Below are 25,437 nucleotides of genomic sequence, written 5' to 3' on the forward strand. Positions count from 1 at the left end.
TTGTACTCAACTGTATTCGCAATTTCTTGCAAAAACCATCCCGACAGGTCTAAAATATAACAAAAACACCTTTGGGAAAATTGATTGATGATGTATTGACTCATTATTTAATTTTAAGCAAAAAAGTTATAGTACATAGTGTCCCTTTAAACATTTTCAGATCATTTCCAAGAATACAACCATCTTAGGCCTGCATGATTAACAACACCCATAACCTGCTGTTTCCAACTACTGGCACACCAATGAGAAAAAATGGTTAGGAGAACTTTCCCAATTCTTTCCAATCTATTTCCCATAACATGTCAGCCTTAAAGCTTTACATTTTATACAGATGTGTACTGAAGCTTTTTTTGAGGAGTGCTACAATTCCCAAAAACATGACAGCATTCACGCCAGACTGTCCTAAGTGTTTTTTGTTTTGTTTGTTTTTTGTTACATTTATCGAGTTCCTTATCAACCTTTTTGTTTTTCATAGTTTTATCTGATCTGGACCAGAGTTGTCCCCCTCTGGAAGTGAGTTAGCAGTGGCCCTGTAATAATATGCTTTAAGAATTTATTCTGAGTCATGCTAACATGAGCGAATATTATAAATCAACATGTAATTTAAAAAATACAATTATTTTTTATTTTTTATAAAGCTGTGCCTGTGAATGAGAAATCTGACCGCGAAAATTCTTCTATGCCAAGCCGCCAGCACTAGTTGATCCTTATCGACAAGTGATGGGAAGTCATTCCGCGACTCGGTTCTTTCGAACAGTTCGTTAAAATGGTTCAAAATAGATCCAGCAATTCTTGTAGGCTACATCATGGTACGTAGCCTACGTCATCGAGTGCTGCCTGACAATCCCCTTTTACAACCAACTTTCTTTCTTTCTTCTTTTTCTTTCATTTGTTGTTTTTATTCGTTTTATTTAAATTATGTCTTATTGTTTCCTTACAGGAACTGTAGCCTAGCTGGGTTTTTTTTTAAACATTCACATAGGGTATTTATATTTATATATCGTTACTTCTCTCTTGAATTTACAGATGTTTTGTCGAATGCTTCTTAATGTTCACTTGAAGGTATTTGCATATTTTGTATATTTTTACGTTTTTTATTTATTTAAAAAAAGACAATCCCCTTTCGTATGAACATTAATGCAGCTATTTCTAATGTATAAAATACTAAGTTATATGCCTAATGTGTGAGTAAAATATTAAGAACACATAATTAATTAGGTTTGTATAGCTAATTCTGCAAATATAAAATCAGGCTGTCACTAAAATATGGTTGTCAATAAAAATGTTGTGATTAATTGGTTATGTTTTCCCAACAGTCTTTAGAAAGCAAAAAAATGCAAGCAATCCTAATAATATTCAATTCTGTAAATGTCCTCGCTCTCAGGCAAATTATTTGTTCATGAACCGGCTCATCTGAATCATTGAAAAGATTCAACTTAAAAGAACGATTCACGAATCGGACAACGCTCCCAGTGGCATCAACCCCCGCCCATAAACCCTGCCACTTCCTTTTCTCGTTTAAATAAACCACAGAGACTCAAATAGATGGCATATCAACCGACAGCGATGACTGTAGGAAGAATTAGATTTTCCATTAAGCGTTCTTTTAGGAAATGACTGGCTGAGTTGTGGTTTACGTGATAAAGGGAAGAGCTCGGTGGAAATGAGTATCCTCGTTGAGTACAATGACAGAAGCAGAGCTGGACGCTCATTCAGGACGTGCACACAGATGTTAAAGACAGTACATTAGAAGAAACGTTTACACTCATCCACTCATGTTCAACTTCACGGTCAAAACAAACGCACGTCGGACTGTCAACCTGACAAGGTACCGTATACTTTAATGTACGTAATATAACGACAATAAACAGGAACAACTCAGTCGAATTATTTTTTTATATACAGACTAAAAAATGAGGAAACAGTCAGTCACAATATTAACTCATCATAGCAGACTAATGATTGTAATAAGATTTCAATTCTATATAGGCTATCTCTTGTATGGATAAGACTGTATTAGGTGCTCAGGGAAGTTTTAAAATACAATTGGTAGGATCTATTTTTACTTTAACACTTAACAGTGGCATTTTTCTAGTGTAACCTTTTTTTTTTTTTTTTTTACAGTCTATGAGTGTAACTAATAAGTTTTATTCTGTCATTATATTTTGGTCTTGTGAACAGCAGATGTTAACATATTTGTTGGTTACCTGGAATTTGTTTTTAGCTTTTTTTGTGCATTGTACTGTAGTATAAAAATACAATTAAATCAATGTAGGTTACATATTTTCTTTCTGTGGTGCATGAAGTAGCCTATAATGTTCACTCTTTTTTTCTGATCTGTGTAGGATGGTCTGCAATCTCTTTCTAGGATCTCCAAGGATATGAATTGACTGATCAGGACTGGACTGACTTTTGTGCTGTGCTTTTTGTGCAACGCGACTAACTCAAACTCTTATACACACATGCACGGTGATACGAATGGTGTTACAAGGGAGGAAGACAATGTGCCTACTAGGGATGGCGTAGCCAGAAGAAGTAAAATGTCCTTTAAGCAAAAAGGGCAAGTTTCATTGGGGATCTTGGTTGTGGTAACAGGCATTGTGCTTTTCATGACCATGAAGCCTATCATTGTTGTCATTGGTGTGGCCTTAGTGATTCTGGGCCTGCTCATCCTTATCTGTACCTTCAACATGGTCATCAAATCCAGTGATGTAGCCATGCCAGGTCACTTCCTTCTACACCCGCGAACGGGCACCTGTTACACCCACCATCAAGCCATTGCCGTGCAAAGGTAAGACACAAATGTTACCAATGTCACTCACAAATATGTGACCCTTGACCACAAAACCAGATAAGGGTCCATTTTTGGAAATTAAGATTTATACACCATCTGAAAGATGAATAAATAGGTTTTTCATTAATGTATGGTTTGCTAGGATATTTGGCCAAGAGAACAACTATTTGAAAATCTGGATCTGAAAGTGCAAAAAAATCGAAATATTGAAAAAAAAAAATCGCCTTTCAAGTTGTCCAAATGAAGTCCTTTGCAATGCATATCACTATTAATAATATATATTTTTATATATTTACGGTAGGAAAATTACAAAATATCTTCCTGGAACATGATTTTAACTTGATATCCTAATGATTTATGATATAAGAGTAAAATTTATCATTTTGACAGACACATAGAATGTAGTGTTGTCTATTGCCACAAATATATGTGCGACTTATGACTGGTTTTGTGGTCCAGTGTAACATTTCATTAATTTATGAGTGCAATTAAAGTGATCCAAGGTTTAGCCAGAGTTGTGGCAGTTGTATACAAACAAGATGAGTGTCATGGAGTATGTAATTGTCAAATTGTCAATCGGGTTTCCGGAACACTGTGAATAGATACAATATAAACAGAGAGGCTAAGGCTGAAATACATTACATGACCTTTAAAATCAGAACAGATTTTAATATCTGCAGATTGTCTCTGACCTTTGGCTACTAGTATTGACTCGTGCAGACTGTAACTCGGGACAATAAAATGTACAAGTTGTACTGTAAATGGGAAATACCAAAATCAGAACATAATAATCATAGGTTTTGAGCGGTCAGGATTCAGGAACCCACATGGATCAATTTCATAGCACTAATTTTTTGTGTCACCGTGTATCTATTTATTTATTTATTAAAAAATACATTAAACATGTAGTTCATATGTACAATGACTTGGCTTTTATGGGGAACATGTTTTTAATACCTGAATAATCATACATTTGGATACTTTTCGAATGCATAAAATCAACAATGTCAGGATGGTAAAGCTGTCCTGATGTAACATATATATATATATATATATATATATATATATATGTATATATATATATATATATATTTTTAATGATATATATATATATATATATATATATATATATATATATATATATATATATATATATATATATATATATAAATATATATATTGCTAACTGCTTTTTACTACAGAGACATAACATAACAGGAAATTACACCCTAACCCTGACCTAAATGAGCAATCATGGTGGTTATGTGCGACAAACTTTAGGTTGCATCATTTCCTAAATACAGATCTGTTTTTTACTCAAGATAGCAAAGGAGTGAGCAAATATGAGCATAATGCAGATTGATATCTTCTTCTCACTAACATTTACATATTTAAATATAATAAAATGGCAACTATAAAAAGAAATCGATAGGTTAGCGAATTACCATAAATGCTGTCATTAATTACTCATGTCGTTCCAAACCTGTAAGACCTTTTATCATCTTCGGAACACAAATTAAGATATTTTTGATTAAATCCGCAAGGTTTCTGAACCACACATAGGCACCAGCGTCATTGCAACTTTCAAGGCCCAGAAAGGTAGTTAAAATTGTCCACATGACTACAGTGGTTCAACCTTAATGTTATGAAGCAACGACAAGACTTTTTATGCTAAATCAAAAATAAATAGCGACTTTATTCAACAATCTCTTCAACGTCATTCTCCAATGCTATTCATGCAGTAAACACAGTGCAGGTTCTACGTCAAAATGCTGGCTCAATATTAGGGTTGGGTACCGTTCACATTATAACCATTTTAACACATTAAACTTTGGTACCTTTTTTTGGTACTTTAGGCTAGGGATGTTTCCAACTGTAAAGAAAGTAATTTATTGCAATGACATTGCTCCCAGTGTGGTTCCGAAACCTCTCAGATTTCATCAAAAATATCTTAATGGATAGGAGACAAACTAAACAATCAAATTACACTTCAAATAATTTTTTCCCAAAGATGGTTTCTGGCATTTTAGGCAGATTTTATCACACTGTTTTTAATTAATGTGTTCGTTTTAAAAAAAAATAAGTTTGGTTTTAGTAATTTGATGCTATAAAAAGGGCATTTTTTTCTTATATCATGATTGACAGTTGAGATTAACGGCTTCTCTGAGTGAAGTAGTGACTGAGGCGCCAGCTGACTTTTTTTCAGAATTTTCAGGAGGAGATTGGATCTTTAGCTTTAATTTCTACATTTCCATAAGGCCGAGGACACGTGCGGCTCACGCACAGCTGCTAGAATGCCAGCGTGCATGCTAGAAATGGAAGAGGTGCCTATTTTTCACGTGACACGTGAGCGTGTTGGAAACGTTTCCAGGCAAAATAGAATAGGAAAAGATATTTATATGTCATTTTGACATGGATACATATTAATAAATGACATTTTCATGTTTGAAAGTCTCAAGGTTAACATAAATGCAGATAAAGGCCTAATTGTAATAATAAAAAAACATAATTATCGATTTTGGAGATATTGGCACTGTCAATACAGAACAAAATATTCTGTAGCCTATTTTGCCGTCAATACCATAGATATGTATGGTCAATAGGCTACTGCTGACGTTGTCTTTGCTGTATTAGTAGGCTACATATTTATGTTTCACATGACGTATACATCAATATATACATGTACACCTTCCCTGTACATCAATAGCAGCAGCAGCGCCGCATCAGACACACTTCTGGTGTGCAAAGACAGAGAAAACAGCATGTGGCTGACACGCAACAGAAACGCCACGCTCACAACACACTTGCAGTGTGTCTCCGGACTAACTGTTTATTTCACATAGACATAAGGACATTTCAACATCTCCCATTTCAAAAATAACCGTGCACACATGTCAGTTTTCAAAAAAGTGTTAATTTACATGTACCCGTGTATATATGCTGTCAAGAGCCTGCCAAACCTGTAGGTGGTGGCATAACGAAAAGCTCAAGCCCATGGAAGCCAATCAGAATCTCGATGCCGACTGGTTCTTCATTTTGGAGGGACATAAGGAGGCTCCTCGACATAATGGAGCAGCTGTATTTGCAAATGCGAACACACAAGAAGAGTTTGCACCAACATAAATGCGACTGCTACTCTAAACGCTTCCATGATCACATGTAAACATACACTCACCTAAAGGATTATTATGAACACCATACTAATACTGTGTTTGACCCCTTTCGCCTTCAGAATTGCCTTAATTATACGTGGCATTGATTTAACAAGGTGCTGAAAGCATTCTTTAGAAATGTTGGCCCATATTGATAGGAAAGCATCTTGCAGTTGATGGAGATTTGTAGGATGCACATCCAGGGCACGAAGCTCCCGTTCCACCACATCCCAAAGATGCTCTATTGGGTTGAGATCTGGTGACTGTGGGGGCCATTTTAGTACAGTGAACTCATTGTCATGTTCAAGAAACCAGTTTGAAATTATTTAAGCTGGTGGTCACCATTTAACACGGTGGTCATTAAGGGGAAGGACATGGTCAGAAACAATGCTCAGGTAGGCCGTTGCATTTAAACGATGCCCAATTGGCACTAAGGGGCCTAAAGTGTGCCAAGAAAACATCCCCCGCACCATTACACCACCACCTTCAGTAGGTGCTGCACGATTAATCAAAATTGAACCGCAATCGTGATTTGGCTTGTGTATGTTTATCAAAGCTCAAAGGCTGCGATTTAAATTAAATAAATGCCCAGTGTATTAGCGAAGAGCGGCTCTGTGATTAACGCTGCTCCGTCTGAAAGACTGCGAGTTTGAGTCGCTTATTATAACGTTTGAAAAAGCAACACGAGTCAAACATCTTCACAAACTAGTGAGGCGTTCATAAACCTGTTCAACAAGACAACGTTTAATAACATGTTTAACTCATTTCATATCGTCACTCGAGTGTTTGTGAGCTGATGTGGCTTCTCATCACATATGAAGTAGACTTGCTCACTCGGTCAAAATTGAGTGAGCAAGGGTCTGTCCGTATAAATTTCCCCTGTCCACTTCACGAAGTGGAACACACTTCAAAATGGCGGCGGGGATTCCCCCAAGGGGAAGTGCTTAGGGAAGTTTGCAAGTGCGTGTCTTAAAGTGGAGTGGAACGCAGCAATGGATTTCCTGAAAACTAATGTCAATTACTTCTCTGAGGCAAATTCTCTTGAGGGCGCCCTCTGGCTTTCAGTATGAATTAAAAACTTTTGGGTAATCAATACTAAGAAAATAATACTTAATACATTTTAAAACTTAATAAACTTAAAAAATTATAAATGTATTGGACAATCTATGTTTTTCTTCAATGTACAGGAGCTTTTTCCCCCACAGTGAAAATGTTATTGTAATGGTAATATTTCTTATTTTTAAAAATCATAATTATTCTTATTAGTCACATTAATATATAAACACAAAATGTTATATACACACTTTTCATTTGTAAAAAGTAATAATAACAATAATCGCATTTTAAATCGCAATCGCAATTTTACCCAAAATAATCACAATTATATATTTTCACCAAATCGTGCAGCCCTAACCGCCAGCTTGCACAGTGGTAACAAGGCATGATGGATCCATGTTCTCATTCTGTTTACGCCAAATTCTGACTCTACCATCTGAATGCCTCAACAGAAATCGAGACTCATCAGACCAGGCAACATTTTTCCAGTCTTCAACTGTCCAATTTTGGTGAGCTTGTGCAAATTGTAGCCTATTTTACCTATTTGCAGTGGAGATGAGTGGTACCGGTGGGGTCTTCTGCTGTTGTAGCCCATCCGCCTCAAAGTTGTGCGCGTTGTAACTTCACAAAATGCTTTGCTGCATACCTCTGTTGTAATGAGTATTCATTTCAGTCAAAGTTGCTCTTCTATCAGCTTGAAACAGTCGGCCCATTCTCCTCTGACCTCTAGCATCAACAAGGCATTTTCGCCCACAGGAATGCCGCATACTGGATGTTTTTCCCTATTCACATCATTCTTTGTAAACCCTAGAAATAGTTGTACATGAAAATCCCAGTAACTGAGCAGAATGTGAAATACTCAGACCGGCCCGTCTGGCACCAACAACCATGCCACGCTCAAAATAGCTTAAATCAATCTTTCCCATTCTGACATTCAGTTTGGAGTTCAGGAGATTGTCTTGACCAGGACCACACCCCTAATGCATTGAAGTAACTGCAATGTGATTGGTTGATTAGATAATTGCATTAATGAAAAATTGAACAGGTGTTCCTAATAATCCTTTTGGTGAGAGTAATGCTGCGTCCCAATTCACCTACTTATACTACGTCCTAAAAGTATGTACTCTTTTTGTGAAGAAAAGGTATATACTTTTGAGTGTGTAGCAGAAAAGTAGGCAAGCTTCGGGACATACTACTTCGCCATCTTTAAAGGACTCTGTCGCTTAGTTACGTGCATCCCGTCACCGTTTATCTGCCCTGTCAATCATCGTCAGATTCGTCACAGTTCAAATCTTCCACATTCAGTTTAATCTCCTACCGTATCGGAGAGAAATGTAGCCGCTCGTTGATCTGCCATGTGTGGGTCTTTGTGGGTCAGAGACTCTCCTCATGTTTTTGCAGTTTAAATATAATGATGCATTTAAAAGTTAATGGCCAAACGTGTCATTAAAAAAGTTCACAATGCTGCTGCAGGTGAAATATAATGTGGACAACAATGAATAACGATATATTTGTCAGGTTAAATATTGATAGTTGGTCACTCAAACCCCATTATCTAAACTTCTTTACTTAACCGTCAACTCGCACATCCGTCATGTTTGTAGTTTTTTAACGCTTTTTAACCGCGTTTGTAGTTCTAATCGAATCCTTGTCCAACTCGCAATGGGTTGTGGGCAATATCAGCCGTTAGATTGCCCATCGATTCATACTTCGAATTCGGACCGGAAATAGGAAACCATCCGGGAATCTTTGGAATACTCTTTTCAACATACTACGATTTGGGACATACTAATTCTATTTTCGAATACTATTTAGGATGTATAGTATGCGAATTGGGACACAGGGCAAGTTGCACTTTTGACATAGGTGCAAGCTCTGGCGCATACTGTGACGTTGGCTGCCTAAACACCCTTTTGTCTACGTTTACATACAAACGTGCAAACAAAGATTTTCAAAATCTCCACTCTGGTCATAGTTTTCAGAGGCGAATTCTCCATTTGCTTGTAAACAGAGGGCGCAAACAAGGGAAAATGTCTCAGTTTTTCAAAATAACCATGTACGTGTAAACGGGGCCATGATGATTTGCTCTGCATCTGCGAGAGTGTGGTCAGGCTATTGCGACTCTACTTCCTGCTCTCTACTGTGCAGACTCGATCCCAAATCTGCGCAAGATGTCAGCGGCATATTCGGACATCCTTCGGTTCTACTTTCCTTCAGCGGAAGAGAATGAAGTCACGTCGTCCAAAATATTTTTTACGGCCTATGTTATGAACAATAGTAATAGTGATGTTTTGTAATTTGCACACACTAGTATGACTGCTGAAAATGTGTAAACATCAGTTGTGAAACATAAGAATGCTGAAAAATAATACACTGATTGGGGGTTTTGTATGCACTCTGTTCTTCTCTGGCTTCCAGTTGATAAAAATATGCAAACTAAGACGCTGCTCTGTCTCTTCTCGACCCACTCTTAGTTTGAAAGCCAAAGTTAAGCAGATATAACAAATGTTCTGATTATAGAAGTAGGTCAGCAGTGAAAACAGTGAGAGTCTGCAGTGTTAGATGGTAGACATGATGGGTCTGCTGCACCCTGTCCATAAACTCATGTCTCCACCATTTACATCTATTTTCACTTTACAATGTACTTGTCGTCGGAAGACAAGGTTTACATTTTCCTCTTATAGCAAGAACCAGAAACCATATATCCAATATGCCTTTATAAATTATATACTTGTAGTTTATTCATACTTCACACTTCACCTTTATCTATTCATCTACCTTATAATTCCAGTTAAATATGCATACAGACAACTGTGTGGTGCTATCAAAGCATTCCTGAGATTTATTATTTTTCGTTGAGCATTTTTGCAATTTGTTTGGTGACTCTAGTGATGCAGATATTGCATACTAGGTTTTTTAGGGTGTCATTCTGTGGTGCCCATTTGAATGACAGCTTAACACAACAGTGTTTTCCATGTAATATCGTTGTGAATTAAAGTAATTAGTTTAAGTGTTTAAACTAACACCCTCCCTTTTCTCAAAGCATTCCAACTTTTTTCAACGTGTCAGCGCTTGATGAAATGCAATCGTGTAATGTAATTAATGGAGAAACTGAGAGAAAATGTTAAGGCAAGGTAATGTTTACAGACCAAGTGAAGACTGAACAGCTGCTGGCTGCCAAATTCTTTCAGTGTTCCATGTCTGAGAGAGAGAGAGAGAGAGCGAGCAAGAGAACGAGAACGAAAGGGCCTGTTGCCATGTACATACTAGTAAGGTGCTGGTACTTCATAATGATCTCAGTTTATATATCTATTTATGGGCTTTTTGTTTACAGAATCATGCTGTGGAGGATAGGCGAATCAAAGCAAGAATCAAAGGGAGCAGAGCGGTTTATTCTCTGACCACATGATCAGGACTACAGATGTTAAGAGAAAGCAGTCAGCATTGTACACTAGCCCAGACAAAAATGAGGAGGGAGGGCTTGAGAGGAAGAGAGAAAAGATTTTTGTTTCTTGCAACATGCTGAAGCCATCAAATCAGTGCCTATGGGTATCCTCCTCCTCTCCACCCCTTGTCTTTTTGGCAACTGAAGTACAGTAGTTTTAAAGCAGCACTAGGTAACTTTTCAACCTTCATAATATATTTTCAAGACTCTTGTGATGATACATCGACTTACAATAGGTTGAATGACACATCTGCCATAGCTTGATGGGGTGTGTATCGTTTTTAATCGTACTTTTAAACTTCGGGTTTCGGGTAGTAACCCGAGAACAAAAAGAACTACAAAATTCGACTGATTTACGGCATATACGTCACTTCCACCAACACCTACACTTCCTTACATTCGGACGTGCGAGCCCAACTTTGTTCGTCGGATAATATAGTCATGTCCGAAGCAGTACAGACAAATAAGAAAGAAAAGGTTTTGTTGGAGGAAAGCAATAAGAGGAAAAGAAAAAGTGATGGGATTAAAGGCAGGACGAGGATCAACATGTGACCAGCGTTTGCTCGTTGGCGTGAGCTGAAGGAGGCGTGCCCGACCGATGCTGTCCTGCTTGTTACGGTGATTACCTACCACTCAAACATTGAACTGAAGTATCATATAGATTCTGTAAAACAGTAACTAATAGACTACTGTAATGACGCTGGCTTGTAAACGTGAGCATCGTGATTATTTGGCGTTTGCAAAAAATAAAACCCATGAAATTATATTCATATGACATGCTGAAACATATGCCACTGACTGTACCTGGGATGAAGACATTTCACACGCGACGCCGAAGAACACCTGCATGTGAACTCCTCCTGCAGTGGTCAGGGTAACTGTTAGTGCTGCACCAACCCGCAGGGCCGCTTTTATGAACTTATTTGGCCCGCCCCGCACCACTGTATACATTTTTACAACCCGCCCCGCACCCGCGACCATTAAATAGACATACGGGGTCCACGGGTTATGAGACGACCCACGCATCACTAGTTCAGGGCTATCAGGGTTGTCATGTCAACAAATGCACGCGCGATAGCATCCCCTGTTGTAGGATGACAGAGCTTACGACAGTAGTTGAGGACATTATTTTTTCCCAACTGTAGGGGGACCCCGAGAGCAAAAGTTGCCAAGTGCTGCTTTAAGAGAATAATGGTAAACGCTCACAGTCATTGGTTTTAACTCAAAGTTGGATTCACTTAAAAAAAAGAATTGCATAAACAAATGGAAGCCCAAACTGGGCGAAGCCAGATTAATCGGGTTTCCCTCTGAAATGTTGTTTCCCTAATTTGTTAAACGAAATGTCCAGGTTAGTCGCTAAATAAAGGGAGGTTGATTATGATTTCCCTTTTTTAACTTTAGCTAGTGTGTAAAGTTGCTGTTTAAGCATAAACAACATCTGCAAAGTTATAACGCTCAAAGTTCAAAGCAAAGGGAGATATTTTCTTTGAATGAAATCGCTTTTTAAAGGGGTGATGAATTGAGAAATCAACTTTCCCTCGAGCCCTTAATATATAAAAGGTCATGGTAATATAAGAATATCCTGTAAGTTTCGGAGCTGAAAACTTCCTTGTTAGTAAAAGAAAAGCGTGTATAGACACCAGGCCCAGAAAACGAGGCTCTCGGATCAATGACGTATTAGAAGGGGGAAACACCGCCTCTACAGATAAATGTGTACGCCTGCTTCTGTAGCCCCGCCCATCAACTCGTGGAGCTAAATGAGCAATAAACATGCCAAAGATAGCAAGATAATCGTTTGTAAACTAGACACAGGTCGACACTGTATTTGCAGACATATTGAGATTAAAACACAATGCTGTGCCTTCTATATTGGATCCGATAGGTATGGTACAGCACACTTATGTGAGTAAAACATGTATTTTATTTGTGATAGTATTGCATTGTTACAGATCGTATTATATGTAGTTGTTTAACAGAACATAGCCTAACATAGCACACTCTCACAGGCTGGAGAATCCCTCATTTGTTGGTTAATTGAGATCAGATAATGTTATGGGCCAGAGGGCTCGCAAAGCCCAACGTCCCGGGCTTTGTGTTTTCCAGACAGGCTACCAGAACGTAAGCCGTTCACAGGCTGGCAAATTTTGAATATTGAAAAAACATTCTTTTTTGACATTCTGTTGTTCATTCTCAACTTGATATTTGAAGAGCGCGCGCGTGTGTGTGTGCGGTTCACGTTTATATCCACCAATCAGACGGGCTAAGTAATACAAAATAAATCACTCGCAAGTGGATGAGAGATAAATCATTGTGTTTGTTTGATAAATATGTTTTGAGAGCCCTGTGTAGTATTGTCAAAAGTACCGACCGCGATACCAAATTGGTACTGAAGTTTTAAAAATGTGATGCTTTGAGCGCTGTTGAGTGGAATCGTAAACACCTCTGACTGGCCATTGTGTTCACACGCTCATCAAATATGTCTGTGATTGGCTACAACGATTAGCGCTTCACAAACATGTTGTAATCAAAACACTTTCAAACACTTCCATTCCGTGTGCAACAGTGCTCAAAGCATCACCTTTTTAAATTTCAGTACCGATTTGGTATTGCGGATGGTACTTTTGACAACACTAGCCCTGTCAGAGAATTTTCCCGGTTGCCTCTTTGAAAACAATCCCTCCTGTGAACTGACAAGGGAGTTGAAGCTCATTAAAGCTACACTGTGTGATATTTTCCCCCATCTAGTGGTGAAAAGTTATATGACCATCCAATGAATAATAGTTTCTGTTCCTCTCAATTCTGATTTCGTTTTAACTCCTACGGTGGCCGATTTAGTCTGTTTTAGTCTTTAGTCTAGTTAAGATTAACATGGCAATCTCCCTCTTCACATTCCACACGGTGCCATTGAGTGTTAATATGTGAAAGGCGAGGCTTGAATTTATGGGTATGTCCCTCTTTGGCTAATGTACTTTCAAGATGGAGGGGCAACATGGCGACCATGCAGCATTCGAACCCCTCACCCGTATGTATTTTCAATGGCATATTATAAACTTACGAGAATACTTTATTACTTGAAAGAAGTAAATATACATTAATGAGCACATATATTTTTGAAAGAACTAATTGTTTTTAGCTAAGAATAAACTAAAAAAGTTACACAGTGTAGCTTTAAATATGCAAATCTTATCCAATCCTAGCCATGGGCATGTCTCCGGTGTGGCACGCCCATCAAAACCAAGCGTTTTGGAGAGAGCCTCTAAACCAGTGTAGAAAATTGCCTATTACTTATAATTATATTGTTATTACTATTACTTAGTTATGATGTTTTTGAATGTAAAACGTCATGCGTTGACCTCAGACAACAGTATAAAAAAATAAACAAAGCCATTTTATGACGTCTTTCAGGAGTACAACAAACGGCTGATAGGACTATGAGCTTATTTACAAGTTAAGGCCAAAATATACTTCAGTACGTTCAGTACACGCATACTCTTCTGATACTCTTTTTCTTCACATTTAGGAATCTAATCAAGCTGTCGCATCTGTCTTTTTACATTTATTAAATGTACAGCATAAGTTATAACCGTAATTAAACTAAACTATAACTAACCTGTTCTATCTTCATGCAGAATATATTCTTTGGCTCTGGGCATTTTACAACAGTTCCCACATGAGCAATTTATAAATTATTATGACAGAATGTGCTTTTAAATGACTTGAAGATAGTTAACTCCACACCAGCTACACAAATTCATTATTCAGAAATGTCCTGTCTAACTATTCAGAAATGTCCTGTCGCAGTTAACATGTTGTCCCTTCTTCTCCATTGTTTTCCGACTTTGAATATAAAAGGCTGAACAGTTTCTGACCTTGTCAGTGGTGTCTGCACGAGGTAATCGGAGCTTCTAACACAAGCTCTTGAAGCTCCAACCTCTTCTAGAAAGGGAGCTGGGAGCAGCAGCTCATTTACATTTAAAGAGACAAAAATGGCATGTTTTTGCTTACCCTCAAAAAGTGACAATTTTAATATGCTATTAAAAAGATTATGTGGGGTATTTTGAACTAAAACTTCACATACACACATCAGAGACTAATTTTACATATTGTGAAAAGAGGCAGTATAGGACCTCTTTAAAGCCCGATATACCTCAAGTTAAAACGAAGAACAAACTTTTGTGATGTATTTTCACAGAAAATCAGGCAAAAATTACCTTTGTTTTTTGTAGTTTGTTTGATTATTTTGAATTTTCTGAAAAAGTTTTCTCGGGCTGGTAAACACATTCAACCTACCATTGGTCCGTGGTGATTACATAATGAGTAGGTGTGGCTCTGAGGCTCCGCCTTCTTTTAATGCTGAAATCTTCTCAGGCTCATTTCTTCTGTTCAGTCTGTCGAGTAAAAACGCAAGTAAAAACACGAACACACTTGAGAGCCGCTTTATAGTAGAACTTTTTACACGGCTCTGTGAAATACTTGATTCTGATTGGTCAATCGTGAATTCCAGCGGTATGTTATTACCAGATAACAATCGCCAAAGTTGAATAATACACCGCTGATCCAGGTACTACGGATTATCTTGACCGGTACTACTTATATGCTCAACGCTGTCATTGATTCTCTGGCGCCATCTTATGGCTGTTAAACACCTAACCACAATGTTTTACAATAGAAGACTTCAAGGGTTTACTATATAAAGGTTTAAATATGGATATTTTTCTTACACAAACTCATCGATTCAAACCAGAAGGCTTCTATTAACACATCAGAGCCGTATGGAGCACGTTATTTGACGGACAGATGCATATTTTTATGGACTTCAAAAACAGCTACAACTACTGCTTGAATTAACGTTAGCCAGGACTTTTTAAATATAACTTTGATTGTATTTGTCTGCAAGAAGAATATCATATACACCTATAATGACTTGAGGGTGAGTAAATCATGGGCTTAGTTTCATTTTTGGGTGAACTAACCATTTCAGCAGTCATTTTCAACATATAGCTTATGGTCAAGATAAAGGCTTAAAGCAATTTGGAACTGTTTTTCTTCATTGAAGCTTTGCGTAAGAGCTAATAAAATATTTAAACTCAAGACATTATTTTGTGTCTAATTTACTTGAGATAAGTAGCCGTGTAATAAGCAGGATAATGCACATCCTGCCAGTTGTTAGCGCAGAGTAAACCCTGACAGAGTGATCAGGACCCTGACGTGAAGTGGAGGGATATATTTTATCCCTTACTTAAAGTTGTAATTCTATCATTTAAAGCGACACTAGCTATGTATTCATCAACCTATTTTTATGCACATTTTGGGATATCTTATTTTTGGAAAAATAAGTGACTTTTGTGATGTTACTTAATCGGAATGTCCTGAAAAAAATAGTTCACATATTAATAAAAAACTGCATTGAAATGTAATCTATTGGTCTATTGGTACTGTGCACAAACAAATTCTTACTGAAAGCTAATTCTTTGAGAGATGAATCTAAACTTTGCAACACAGCTTTGATTTAAAGCACATTTATGGCTTTAATTTTCCAGTTTTTTAGAAAATATATATATATTTCATATAAAAATTGAATTTAATTCAGCAATTATCTGCCATGCATTGTCTTAAAAAAAAAGAGTCCAAACTTGTATCACAGTTTAAGTTGGACATTTCAAAACTAAACTAAAACGAAATCAAAAAATCACTTAAAAATTTAAAATATTGAATAATTTTTTTTATCAAACTAAAATATAGTGCAATCATTTCTTTGAAAAAAAGGAAAAAAGGAATTCAGTCATTTCTGAACGACAAGCGAACAGTACATAGGTAGGGTTTACTGCTGTTTTCTCACCGCTGCCATTTTCGTTGTGTTTTTGTAAATGAGAGGAAATTGTGCAGCACATATTTATATATTTAACTAAATGCAAAAGAATTTCAAACTCCTTTTACCCCCTTTTTTTCAACAAAGAATAAAAAAGAACTTCACTAAATATACTGAGGCATTTTAAGCTGCACAATCAAACTATATTGTGATAGAGGTATTCATGTGTCATTGCTCTTCCCTTTCCCCAGGAGGCTGGATCGGATCCGGAGGGCTACGGCACAGAATCACAGCACAGTCCAAGTGCCTCCCATCTCAAACGGCAGTCCACAGAGCCTACCTGCAACACCACCTCCCTGGCAAATGGAGCCGCCACCATCCTATGAGACTGTTATGACCACTACAGCTGTGAACCAACTATAACTGCTGCTGGGACTGTGGACACCAACATTAAAATGATGGAAAAGCTGGTCTAACTGGGGGTGCACAGATATTAAAATCCATCCGATTCAGATAAGCCAGTAATTAATTGCACGTTATGACTGAAGCCGATAATTTCAGATATCAAAATCCATACTATTAAATAAACCTGAGTAAAAGCGAAATACTTTTAAACTCTACAACCAAATGTAGGCATCAAAACGTTGTGAATATGAAAGAAGGATATGTTTTTATCTTTAGATCTGCTAAAGAATGACAAAATTGTAACTTATTTCTTATGCATGAAGGCACACAGCTCTGCATGTATGTCAAGATGATGCACTTAAAGGGTTATATCTTGTTATACCCCTATCCCTTTACATTATTGTTAGATACAGATTGCAAAAATGATCTAATTCTAAAAGGGAAACAAGCTCGCAAGCGAATACACAATATTGACTGATAAATAAAAAAAATATTCTGTAATATCTACCGATAACAGATATATCACGCAGCTCTATTTTATCTCTTAATATGTTGTGCCTCAAGTGCCTTGAGTGACAAGAAACTTGAGCTAATCAAGACTTTGGACTTGTGTGTCCAACCTAAAACTGAACTAGCCAATATTAATGCTATTTTTTACATGTAGTTTAACTGAGTGAACATGCTAGTTTCCTATTTCTTAAAGATGCACTGATATGGCAATATTGGCCTAATGTGATAACCGTTTTTTTAATGTTTTAAAACCAATAACCGAAGTCCATATCGCTACATGCTTCAAATGACATAACAGTTTTTTAAATGGGAAGAAAACAATCTTTCTTACAGTCACAGATTTGTAGGCTAATTTTATAAACCATTGGAATAAAGAAATTACACATTTTGTATGTTTTAAAAATAGGTCGTCCAACTAGGAATAACATGGAGTCCCATCATTTGGCTAAAAACATATACAGCAGGCTATTTTACTTGTTTCATTGGTACTGAGTACATAAAAACATAATGACTTCAGATTTTGTGCATCCATATTATGTCTTCTTTTTTATAGCTATGCATGTGGATGCTGAAATGGAAAATATACTTAAATGAACTGACAGTAAATCACAGTATAAAGTTATAAAGACAGTTTATTTACTCCTCATGTTCTGTTTGGGGTCTGAGAGACCCCAAGGCCATTACAAAAGTTCTTACTACTACTTGCTAACCTACTACACTGTAAAAAAAAAGATGAAAAATCAGGCCCCAATTGCAAATGTTCTAGTGACTGGTCACATCTAAAAAAATTTAATTGGTCAAATAGAATTTCTGTGAATTAAATTGCAGCAATGACCTGATTTTTTTTTTTTTTTTTTTTTTTTTTTACAGTGTAAGAAGTTCCTACTAACTACTTTCCATTGAAGGTTGATGATTTTCTGATTTGTTCACTTTCATTTGTTTGATTGTATTACTCTACAATGTGTTATTACTTTGGTCAAAAACAGAAACAGTGTTACTATAGATACCATTCAAATGAATGATTTATGGTATAAAGGGGGACTTAAAGGGAATTTGAAGGGGAAAAAATATATGAAAAATTATTTTAAAATGATTTAAATGGTTATTATTATTTAATATTACACATACACTACCATTCCAGTTTTGCATCTGATCTTTTAATGTTTTTGAAAGAAGTATCTTATGCTCACCAATGCTGCATTAATTTAAATAAAAAATACAGGAAAAACAGTAATATTTTGAAATGTTATTACAATTTAAAAAAATAACCTTTTCTATTTGAATACAATTTAAAATTGAATTTATTCCTGTGATGTCAAAGCTGAATTTTCAGTCTTCAGTGTCACATAATCCTTCTGAAATCATTCTAATACGCTGTTTTGCTGCTTAATACACATTTATTATTATTATCAATGTTGAAAACAGATGAAAACACACCATGAAAGTGACTACTTAATATTCTGGAAATCGATCATTTAAAAAAAAAAAGATTCTTCGATGAATGAAGTAAATTTAATCAATTTAATTTAATGCGATCAATTTAATGATCAATTTAATGCATCCTTTCTAAATAAAAGATTGCCTTCTTTAAATAAAAACATATAAAGAAATGAATGGTAGTGTATATTATTAGGGGATCTGGGACCCCAAATATAAAGTCTGTCTGAACAGAACATGGTTAATACTTTTTATGGCATTGAGTACCTCTTTATCAATAAGCTGAACCAAATTTTCAATTGTGCCTTGATTTTTGCTAATGACCGGAACATGTTTTTAGAAAGATTTAGAAATACCCTGACGTATATAATCTTATTTTTGGTAGGCTTACTTTGTTGTATAATTTAGGATTGAGGAAATGTGCCTCTCTCCAGAATGTCACGTTCACTGTCACTTTAAGAGGCCTACTAGAAACAATTATCTCTGTTTTGTGTGTGTTTATTATTACTATATCACATAATGCTGCATTTGTCTATTTTCTGTCATGTTTTTTTCAGTTACACGTATTTTTCTTTGTGTATTGCCTGGCTATCACCTGTGCATATAAATACCAATACACCTTATGATACAAAAACTGTTGTGGATTTTTATTTGGTAACCAATAATATTATTAAAATAGAGGTTTTTGTATGTACTTTCTACTTTATCTTCTATGACTTTAACTATATTTAGTTAATATTCTGAAAAGGAATGTAGTAAGATTGCTTAAGCCAATGCAACCTTTACCTGGGGGAAGGTCACCTGAAGGCTCATTACGGGTTCAATGATCTGGATCTTGGTTCTCCACTGGCTCTGCGTCATGTCAGTCGCTCCTGCTCTCTCAGTCTGCCCTTCACCTCTATGGGGACACAGTCATAAAGCTCCACACTCTCACCGGTTCTTAACTCTGCTGTTAACCACTGCTGGATATCTACGCTTCTCCTATGGCAGAGAACAAGCCGTACCGCTATGGGCTCATTGTTCTTGGAATGGCATTTGTGGCATTGGGTATGTTCATGATTTCTGTCGAGGAACCACAGGTGTTCGCAACGTTCTGTGCTATGGGAGTGATAATGGTGGGCATGGGGACTGTCTGGTCGGTGTGTCAGTGTTACCCCAGGGTAAGGAAAGTGGGCTGTTCCCACTGTTCAGTAATAGATCGATTTTGTTTTATGTTAATAGCGTTTACTTTGATTATAATGTGCGTATCATTTGACAGAATGTGTTACATTAGAGTGTTTCCCCTGTCCAACAGGTGACTGTTATACTGACAGAGAAGGAAGAGCTCTGTGGGGCTGAAAAACAGGACTTGAGTGCTGAAAGCTTGGATGAAAAAAGGTAAGAGTAAGATCACAACACAAAAAAAGGATTTCAAATTATGTATTTATTTAAAAGCATACATTTGCTAATTGGAATCTAAAATTGAATTCAAGAAAACAAGTCTATTTTGTGTGATAATATGAAATGTGATTTTATCTACTAGAAAATACTAAAATATGTATTTATTTATTTGGCTATAACGCCTCTACAAAGCTTGTTAGGAACGAGGAAAGGACTTGATTTTGTCATTGGGAACTGACTGGATTAGGAAGCTGGATGTTAACTAAATGGATGCAATTTGAATGCCAATTTTCAGCGACTTCCCTCACGACATGAAGAGAACAAATGTAGTTTTGAGGGAGAGGTTAACATTTTTGATTATGAGGGCATACATTTAAATACATACATTTTTATGGTAACTATAAGAGTGAAAGGTTAATTTATGATCTCTCCACATCCCTCCATTCATTCATCCAGTCAAGTCAATAAATTCTTCCTTCTCTTTCTATCATTACACTTAAGAGTGTGTGTGTGTGTGTGTGTGTGTGTGTGTGTGTGTGTGTGTGTGTGTGTGTGTGTGTGTGTGTGTGTGTGTGTGTGTGTGTGTGTTTTCTGAGGGCCCATCAAGACTCATTAAGTCTAAATTCACTCACTCTGTAACTGGATTAAGCGGCTGGATAATTGAATCTTAGAGAATCTTACCTCTTCCAGAGAATGTAATTATGCTGTATGTGATGAGATTATTTTTGTAAAAATCTTAAAGAGACAAGAGTACATCTCACAACTCAATAGCCTCTAAGAGCTAGCTCAATACCACAAGGGTGTTTTATTGTGCGCTCCTGTCAATGTGCTTCAGTGTAATTTATATTGTTCCCAGTAATTGCAGTTTTATGTAAATTGCATGGATACAAGAAAGTTTATGAGAGCGTACTACACAATAATTAATTCCCTGTCTGACAAAAAATAAGCAACTTGGGCATTACTCCGGATTTTCTCCTTCAAATCCTGCCACCTTCTGAATGAGTTTTTCTGCTTCTTCAACTGTATGGTACTGATTCTCCTGTTGTCGCCAGAGGTAAACATGACAAGGGAGTTTTGTTGTCCAACTTTAGCTCTTTGCGTCATTAAAATGAGAAGGCCTGGCTCACAGGCTCCGCTTTAACCACTTAAATTCCTTTGACCCTGTACAGGGTCCAGAATGACATCGTCATGTATATACACTGTAAAAAAAAAGGCAAATTTTGAACTTTTGCAGTACAATCGACTTGGATGTTTAAGTTATTTCAACTTAAATTATGTTAAACTGACTTAATAAAATGATTTACATCTTGTATAACTAATAAAAACAAGTTTAACATTGCTTAACTTATTTCGATGAGTTAAAACAATGTAAAAAAATATGTTGTCATAAACTTATTGAACTTATAATTTTTTACAGTGTACTTTCAAATTTAAATGTCTGTGGAGAAGCTCTGACCTCATATGTCGTACCATTTGAAAGCTTAGAGTCTCTACTTTCTGGAGATATGCGTCACTTTGGTATTTGTTTTAGATAAAGTAATGTAGCAGGGGAGGGGGAAGGGGGGGGGGGTGTTGGTCATCCCCATCCCTTCAGGGGGTTATTACAGCTTAGACAACATATACTTACATGTTTATCCCTTTTAGTAGAGTTTTATGTAACTTCAAAGAGTGAAATGACACCAACATTTTGAACTTAGACCCCTGTATGTGTGTATGGGAAGCTTTTCAATTTGGGTTGGCCAAATCCAGGCAGAAATCCCCAAAAATGGTCCTGGAGTGTAAGCGGCTAATTCATCCCAAAGGTGTTCTGTCAGGTTGAGGTCAGGACTCAGGTTGTGCAGGCCTGTCATGTTCCTCCACACCAAACTCACGCATCCATGTCTTTTTGGACCTTGCTTTGTGCACTGGTGTGCAGTGATGTTGAAACAGGAAGTGGCCATCTCCAAACCTTTCCCACAGTGTTGGGAGCATGAAATTGTCCAAAATGTCTTGGTGTGATGAAGCATTAAGATGTCCTTTTACTGGAACTAAGGGGACAAGCCTAACCCTTGAAAAACAACCACACACCATAATCCCCCCTCCAGCAAACTTTACACATGGCACAATGTAGTCAGTCAACATAGTTTACACCGCTGCATCCGACCCTTTGCATTGCACGTTGAAAGGCTTAGATGCAGATGCTTGGCCATGAAAACCCATTCCATTATGCTCTCTACACAGTGTTCTTGAGCTAATCTGAAGGCCACACAAGGTTTTGAGGTCTCCAGCCATTGGCTCTGCAGAAAGTTGGCAACTTCTGCGCACTCTGTGATTTTACGTGGCCTACACCTTGGTGGCTGAGTTGCTGTTGTTCCCAGTATCTTCCACTTTGCTATAATACCACTAACAGTTGACTGTGGAATATTTAGTAGTGAGGAAATTTCACAAATGGACTTATTGCACAGGTGGCAACCTATAATGGTACCATGCTTGAATTCATTAAGCTCCTGAGAGCGACCCATTCTTTCACAAATGTTTGTAGAAGCAGTCTGCATGCATAGATTCTTGATTTTATACACTTGTGGCCATGGAAGTGATTGGAACACATGAAGTCAATGATTTGGTATGACTTTTGCTAGTAGTTTACAATGAGGGAGTGACCTGCACCATGTAAAATGCTTTTATAGAAAACTATAATACTATGTCCGAAATTGCATACTGCCCTACTATTTAGTATGCAAAAAACAGTCCGCCAATAGTATGTCCGGATACATTGGCTGCATCCGAAATCGCATACCCTCTTGAGTAGGTACTTATTTTGAATAAGTAATTACTTTACAAGCACTAAAAAAAGTCTGTTCTATATAATATGGATGTGTAGTATGAATGTAATCTGGACGTACAATATTCGCCATGTTGCCATTATCATATGACCTACCAGCGTCATGTCGCTTCACTGCCATTCATAAATCCTCTCCCATGGCCTCATGGGATAGTACACTACTAAGCATAATGCATCATATACACACTTCATAATCTTACTGGAAGAAGTCGATCATCCTGGTTTTTTAAAATCCAGATTACATTCACACTATATAGAATGTACATTTTTAATGGTCGCAAAAGTAAGTTTTCAATTCCAATGTATTTCCTTATCAGCCATTAGCGCCTTCGGAAGCACCTTAGGCTGGCTTATGCACCATTCAAAAAACAATTTTTTTCAAAAATTCAAAAATTTATTTCTTGATGTGTAAAGCTTTTTAAAATTAGCACCAACTACAATATTCACCTTTAAAACGGCATAAAACTCACATGTATTTTCCTATTACAGTGAACCGGAACCAATAAGAGCTCCCTTGGCTGACTTCTGTGATGAAGAAAAAGTAGAAATATCAGCAGATCCAAAACTCCCCTCTGAGCACAAACACAGTGAGCGTTCCATCGTCCTCCACACATGTCGAAGTTCTCCCAGTGTGCTGGCATGCTCTAGCACTCCATTGATGGACAGAAGAACGACAGGAACAGACCCGAACCGAGAGATGTACTATGGGAAAATGGAGGACTCGTGTTACTTCACATCTGAGCTGGAGAGTGAATAGTGCCGGCTGATTAATGTCCAAAATCATCATCTACATCTGACATAAAGATTTGCCAGACAAGTTAAAAAAATGTTTTTAAAATAACTTGTAACAATATGTTTAATGGGGACCTATTATGCCTCTTTTTACAAGACATAATAGTGTCTCTTGTGTCCCCAGAATGTGGTTGGTATGTTTCAGGTTAAAATACCAACCAGATCATTTATTATACCATGTTGTAAATGCCCATTTTTGAGTAAAAGGAAAAACATGCTGTTTTTGTGCATGCATCTTTAAATGCAAATGAGCTGCTGCTCCCCGCTGAATTTTCTAGAAGAGAGTGGAGCATTTACAGCTCTTGCTAGGGGTGTTCGACATAAGCTGTGTCTCATTTCGTTAAATTTCGAAGGCTGCGTCCTCCGGAGGACCCATCCTGTGTAGGATGCAGTATACGGAGTGTCCTCAGTCAGAATTAAACGAGACGTCCTTCGTAGGACACACAGGCAGGAAGTATCACGTTGCTATGCCAACAAGTTCAGCCTCGTTGCGCTCTCACGCCAGTTATATGAATGAAAATTATTTATAACTTGAAAATGACTATGAAATGTTTCTTGTCTTGACAGCAATGTACTGTTCTAAACGTTTAAAATGCACTAAACAGTTGTAATCCTGTTTACCACAACTATCTGTTTGAGGTAATAAAGCTTAAAAAACCAACAAAAAAAGCTTCAACTAATTTAAACACCACACCTACGCTTGCATGTATATCTGGCGGTGGTGCCGTTTTTTCATATAATTTCAAAAAATATGACGGTTGTTAACGGAGACGCAAAGAATTGTGGGTTATCTCCAGCCGTGAAGGCTGCACCTCATGCACATTCCAAATTCCTGTGAAAGAAGGACACATTCGAAGGTCGCATTTGAAGTGTCCTACTCACTTTTTTTAAATGAGACGGCCTTATGACGTGTGCACCCTTCGAATGCGACCTCCGGAGGACGCAGCCTTCTGAAATGAGACATAGCTATAGATATCCATAATAAGGGCTAGATGTCTTACGGCGGAGTCACCATCGTCATCACCGGCGGCCATCTTGTCACAGGCAAGCTTTCTGTTGGGCTCTGTGGAACCTGATGTAAGATGAGTGATCTGTACGAACATAAATACTCTTATCTTGCTGAAATCTTGACGGATTTACAGATGGTTTGGTTTCTTACAAACGTTATTAACATGGCTACAAATCTGGCTGCTTTAACTCTTTGAAATTGCAGCTTTTCATTTCGATAAACGACTTAATCGTGTAGCTTGTGTATCACGGCTAACTTACATGCGTTATCAAGGCTGAGACCACAATCGAGCTGTTCAATTATATAGGTTTTATTGAAACCAATAACGATTTTATGACAACCAATCTTTTGTCTAGTTAAAATAAACTTAGTTTGCATGTTTTTTTGTTTTTTTTTTAAATACAAATTATAAAAGCGTATATATATAGCTCTGGAAAAAAGTTCAAAGCTGTATAAGTGTATAAATATATATAATTTCTCATGTTGCCATTCGGTACAAATGGTCCATGGTTAAAATTATTCATAAGTTTGTAGTGTCATAACTACATCTCTGACATTCATAACAAACGAAACAGTTTGAAAATTGGTTGAAAATTGAGCAAGTTATGTTTATTTAAAAATACATGCACCATTAAAACACACCGTTACGAGTGAGCGAGCTGCCTGTGACAAGATGGCCGCCAGTTGCGGACGGCGACCTCCATTGGCCAACAGCGCGCACGAGACATCTAGCCTTTATTATGGATATAGATATTCTTATCTCCGTGCGTGCCATAACTCTGACAGACACATACAACGCTAGCCTAGCTTAGCACAAAGACTGGATG

At 37.1% G+C, this 25,437-nt stretch overlaps 2 protein-coding genes across 2 annotated transcripts; both read left to right on the top strand.

The window, feature by feature from the left end:
• The first annotated feature begins 1,503 nt into the window (after positions 1 to 1,503).
• On the top strand, positions 1,504 to 19,222 carry si:dkeyp-51f12.3 (uncharacterized protein LOC107988041 homolog). The gene is made up of 3 exons (XM_067418517.1): positions 1,504 to 1,828; positions 2,346 to 2,791; positions 16,508 to 19,222. The coding sequence occupies exons 2-3, from the start codon at positions 2,463 to 2,465 to the stop codon at positions 16,677 to 16,679; spliced, it is 501 nt and encodes a 166-aa protein (XP_067274618.1). The 5' UTR covers positions 1,504 to 1,828; positions 2,346 to 2,462; the 3' UTR covers positions 16,680 to 19,222.
• Positions 19,223 to 19,513: 291 nt separating this feature from the next.
• Positions 19,514 to 24,249, top strand: bsnd (barttin CLCNK type accessory subunit beta). The gene is made up of 3 exons (XM_067418518.1): positions 19,514 to 19,768; positions 19,903 to 19,985; positions 23,299 to 24,249. The coding sequence occupies exons 1-3, from the start codon at positions 19,592 to 19,594 to the stop codon at positions 23,564 to 23,566; spliced, it is 528 nt and encodes a 175-aa protein (XP_067274619.1). The 5' UTR covers positions 19,514 to 19,591; the 3' UTR covers positions 23,567 to 24,249.
• The last annotated feature ends 1,188 nt before the right edge of the window (positions 24,250 to 25,437 follow it).

This window comes from Pseudorasbora parva, chromosome 15 (assembly GCF_024679245.1).
Source record: "Pseudorasbora parva isolate DD20220531a chromosome 15, ASM2467924v1, whole genome shotgun sequence".
In the NCBI taxonomy this organism is placed as follows: Eukaryota; Metazoa; Chordata; class Actinopteri; order Cypriniformes; family Gobionidae; genus Pseudorasbora; species Pseudorasbora parva.